General features: G+C 35.8%; 1 protein-coding gene across 1 annotated transcript; it reads right to left on the reverse strand.

Moving 5' to 3' along the window:
• Positions 1–2,880: 2,880 nt before the first annotated feature.
• GK2 (glycerol kinase 2) lies at positions 2,881–4,539 on the reverse strand. The gene has a single exon (XM_044388032.2). It carries the CDS (start codon positions 4,537–4,539, stop codon positions 2,881–2,883), a length of 1,659 nt encoding a protein of 552 aa, XP_044243967.1.
• Between the last annotated feature and the right edge of the window lie 503 nt (positions 4,540–5,042).

A 5,042-nucleotide genomic window follows, 5' to 3' on the forward strand; every position in this document is an offset into this window, starting at 1 on the left:
TTGATAATTTTTGTCATCTTTTTTTTTCTAATCAGTTTGGCTAAAAGTTGATATTCTAAAAGAACCAACTTTTGCTTATATTCAGTTTTGCTATTTTCTATATCATTGATTATTACTCTAATCCTTTTTTTCTACTTACTTTGTATTTAATTTATATTCTATTTCCAGTTTCTTAAGATAGAAGCTGAGATCATTAATTTTAAACCTTTTCTCTCTTGTAATATAGGCTTTTAGACCTATAAATGTCTCCCTAAATATTCCTTTAGTATAAATTTGATATGTTGTGTTTTTATTTTCATTGTGTTCCAAATATTTTCTGTTTTCCCTCCTTATCTTTTTAAACTCAGGAATTATTTGGAAGTTTGTTATTTAGTTTCCCAAATATTTGGAGGTTTTCTAAAAATCTTTTTTTAATTTAAATTCAATTAATTAACATATAATGTATTATTGGTTTCAGAGTGAGAGTTCAGTGATTCATCAGTTGTATATAACACCCGGTGCTCATTACATCACATGCCCTCCTTAATGTCCATCACCCAGTTACCCCATCCCCTCACCCACCTCCCCTCCAGCAACCCTCAGTTTGTTTCCTATGGTTAAGAGTCTGTTATGGTTTGTCTTCCTGTCTTATTATGTCTTGTTTTATTTTTCCCTCCCTTCCTCTATGCTTCTCTGTTTTATTTCTTAAGTTCCATGTATGAGTGAAGTCGTATGATAATTGTCTTTCTCTGACTTATTTCACTTAGCTTAATACCCTCTAGTTCCATTCACGTTGTTGCAAATGGCAAGATTTCATTTTTTCTTTGATGGCTGAGTAATATGCTGTCTGAACACATTGGAATTATAAATTAGAAATATTTTTAAACTGATTTATAATTCCAATGTGTTCAGACAGCATCTTCGTATAAAATTCTTTTAAATTCATTAAGACTTGGTTAATGGCCTAAGTAAGGACTATATAGGTAAATGTTTCATATGAACTTGGAAAGAGTATGTATTCTATTGTTGGGATTACGTTCTATGAATGTTAATCCAGTTGTTTGATAGAATTGTTCAAATCTTCTATGTCTTATTAAATGCCTACTTGTAGAATTCTAGCAAATGTTGAGGAAGAGATGTTGGAATCTCCCACTTTAACTGTAGAAAATTTCTATTCTATCAGATTTTGCTTTATGTATTTTGAAGCTCTGTTATTAGGATATATATTTAGGATTGTTAGGTCTCCTTGACGAATTGACCCCTTTATCATTGCAAATGACCTTATCACTGGTAACATTACTTGCTCTAAAATTTACTTTCTGATATTATTGTAGTCACTTTTTCTTTTGATTGTTATCAGCATGGTATTTTTTTTTATCCTGTTCCTTTTTAACTATTTTTTTCTTTATATCTAAAATGTGTTTCTTGGAGGCAGTGTATAATTGAGTCTTTCTTTTTTATTTAATATGATAATCTTTCTTTATATATTATATTATTAATATGCTTATTGGTATGGTTAGGTTTAAATGTATTTTCCTGCTATTGTTTTCTATTTTCTTATTTATTTTTCCTTCTTCATCTCTTTTCTGCCTTCTTTTGGATCAACTGTATATTTTTATAGTTCTAGCTTATATGCTTAATTTGCTTATTAATTATACCTTTTTGTTGCATTATTGTAGGATATAGGATATGCATCTTTAATTATCAGTATAACTTCAAATGATGTTATACCACTTCCCATATAGTATGTGACCCTTACAATATTACACTGCCATTTTTCCACTTCCAATTTTGTTGCTATTTTTGTTTTCTTTTACATATGTTTAAAATCCATATAATAATATTATTTTTGTTTGAACAGTCGATTCTTTTTTTTTCTGTTTGAAAATAACATTTACCGTCGTATTCCACAGTTTTTCCCCCCAGCATATATTCAGCTAAGACAATTAAATAAAATGGTAAGGTGTAAAAAATATAAGATACTTCTTTGTGTGTCATCATAAAACATACACTTAAATTTTAAATACTGTCTCTTTAATAAAAAGTTTTTCCTGGTAAATAATATGCATAGTCACTGCCTAAAATTATATACAAATGTTTATCCTAAAATATTTATGTATGTAATGGTACACTTAAGACTACCTTTCTTATACATTTAATTTATAACTGGGTTACTCCATATGAAGTATATAAGAATATATGTTACACATGCCAAGTAAAATAAATAAAATGGAAAGATTTTTTAAAAAGGAAAAGTCCTCAACTTACAAGATCTACACAGAAAATCAGTGTAATTAGTGAGATCATGTAAAATGTCTGAAGACTTTTAATTTGGCAAATATTTTCCAGGACGGTATCTAAGCTATGAGAATACTAAACGCCTATTGTAAGACCCATGTTTCCATTAAACATTCAGCAAGATATTGTGGTCTCCCTAATATATACAAAGGAGGATTTTGGGGGTTTCTAAAATCAATAATAACAACAAGTCCCTCAGTTTTAGCAAGTTAGTTAGACCTTTTAATCAAGTGTGTGTAGCACAGAGAACCAAATCTTGTTCCATAAGTGTTAGAAAATATTTAATTAAAGATTTCACAGACAGAATCTGAATATCTTATATTTTAGAGGGCACAGAGCAGGATTTTATGAAAATAGAGGGGGTTAGCTCCCAGAGTGGCTGGCCCAACCTGTTAAAATACACACCACATTTTCTAGTGTTTTTTTACTGTAATTTATTTATTTCAGGCCACAGGTCTACTTTTGGGGTTCCCACAAGTCATGTAGCAAGTGGTTTATAAATAAAATCAGAGTGTATGATAGCATCATCATATTAAGAGACAAACTTGCTGGATTCTTTCATTATGTAAGAAGCTCACATGTTGGGAATCCATCTTGGTATTATTATGGTATACCTGAGATGTATCTTGCTCCAATTAACATTATCATGCTACTCACTATAAAAAAACCCAAGGGCAGACTAGAGAAGATAGTAGGATCACTACTTTCAGACTGAGTTGTAACCCAACCCATTGACTTCATCACAGCTTTCTTCCATGTAGCATAACGAATTTCACTTTCTGTCGCGTTGATCTGTGGCTCAAACCGTTCCATGATGATGCCTGACAAATCCTCAGGTTTAAGACTCCAAACGCCCACTCCTTCTGCAGCTCCTGCAACCATGGCAGCTCCCAGTGCAGTTGTTTCAGACATAGAGGCCTTTATTACTGGAATATGCAGAATGTCTGCTTGTAGTTGCATAAGAATTTTGTTGTTGGTCATTCCTCCATCTACTTGCAAATGACTGAGGGGAATTCCACAGTCACGGTTCATGGCTTCCAAAATCTCTCGGGTTTGGAAGCAAACAGATTCTAATGCAGCAAAAGCAATATGATTTTTACTGGTAAACTGAGTGAGACCACAGATTATTCCTCTTGCACTGGGCTCCCAATAAGGTGCATATAACCCTGAAAAGGCTGGGACAAAATAGCAGCCGTAAGAAGTACCAACATCTTTAGCAAGTGTTTCAATTTCTTCTGAGGTCTGTATAATTCCAAGATTGTCTCTTAACCAGCGAATAACAGCACCAGCTATACCAACAGAACCTTCCAATGCATAACATGCTGGCTTGTCTCTGCCTAGTTTATAAGCCACTGTGGTCAGAAGGCCATGTTCAGAAAATACACACTTATGACCTGTATTACATAGTAAGAAACCGCCTGTCCCATACGTGTTTTTGGCTTGTCCCTCTTGGAAGCACATTTGTCCTACCAATGCAGCAGACTGGTCCCCCAAGCACCCAGATATTGGCACACCTTCCAAGGCCCCTGCTTTCATTACGCCATAGATCTCAGAAGAACTCGATACCTTTGGAAGAATGTCCATTGGAATCTCAAAAAAGTCACAAAGCTCTTTATCCCATTCCAAAGAATGGATGTTGAAAAGCATTGTCCTGCTTGCATTTGTTACATCTGTACAATGGACACCTCCATTAACTCCTCCTGTCAAACTCCAGATAAGCCATGAATCAATGGTACCAAAAAGAGCTCTTCCCTCTTCAACAGCCTTTTGAACTTGACTCACATTGTCAAGAATCCAACGAAGTTTCACTGCACTGAAGTAAGTGCTAAGTGGAAGGCCTGTCTTGGACTTGACAAAGTTATTATTTCCTGGAATTTTTTTACTAAGATTTTCAACGGTAGGCTGGGTTCTGAGATCAAGCCACACCACAGCATTGTAGAGCGGCTCTCCAGTTAACTTGTCCCAGATTACAGTGGTTTCCCTCTGATTGCTGACACCAATAGCTTTTATGTTGGATATATCAATGTTCAGTTCAACAAGTTTCTGACACGTTCTCTCTATACACTCATAGACAGACTGAAGAATTTCCTTAGGGTCTTGTTCCACCCATCCTTCTTTTGGGAACTCTTGTGTTAATTCCACTTGATGGTGACTAAGTAGATCCGCTGTTTTTGAACTGAAAACCAGAAAGCGAGTGGAATTAGTCCCTTGGACCACTGCCCCCACCAACGGCCCCACAACTGCTTTCTTCTGGGCTGCCATGAAACCAGTCGGCTGCTCTGCTGCTCTGGTGCCGTTTCCAAGCAATGAAGGTGTTGCGGGGGGAGGGGCACGCAACACATCAGCAACGTCAAGAACGTCAAGAGCGCCTGGTGCGTAGGGAGCATATGCAGTGGCTGCCTGGGCTCAACCGGAAGCCCGGAGTCGGAAGCCCGGCAGGCAACCTTTGCCCTTTAACTGGCGTTGTGTCTGCTCACCCCACGCTTGTAGCAGAGGGCCCGCCCAAGCCACTCTATTTTTTAAGAAGATTTAAGTTACAAAAAGATCATGTATTTACCTATATAATTAGTTACTAGTGCTGTTCATTTGATTCTGTGGGTTCTTATACATGTTATCATTTTCTCTCTGCCTGTAAGACTTCCCTCAACATTTCTTGTAATGTGGATCTGCTGGGAAAAAATTCTTCCCACTTGAGACTGTCTGAAAAGTATTTCATCTTAATATTTAAAGATATTTTCTTTGATATAGAGTTCAGATTACCCCCC

This window comes from Ursus arctos, unplaced genomic scaffold (genome assembly GCF_023065955.2).
Source record: "Ursus arctos isolate Adak ecotype North America unplaced genomic scaffold, UrsArc2.0 scaffold_9, whole genome shotgun sequence".
In the NCBI taxonomy this organism is placed as follows: domain Eukaryota; kingdom Metazoa; phylum Chordata; class Mammalia; order Carnivora; family Ursidae; genus Ursus; species Ursus arctos.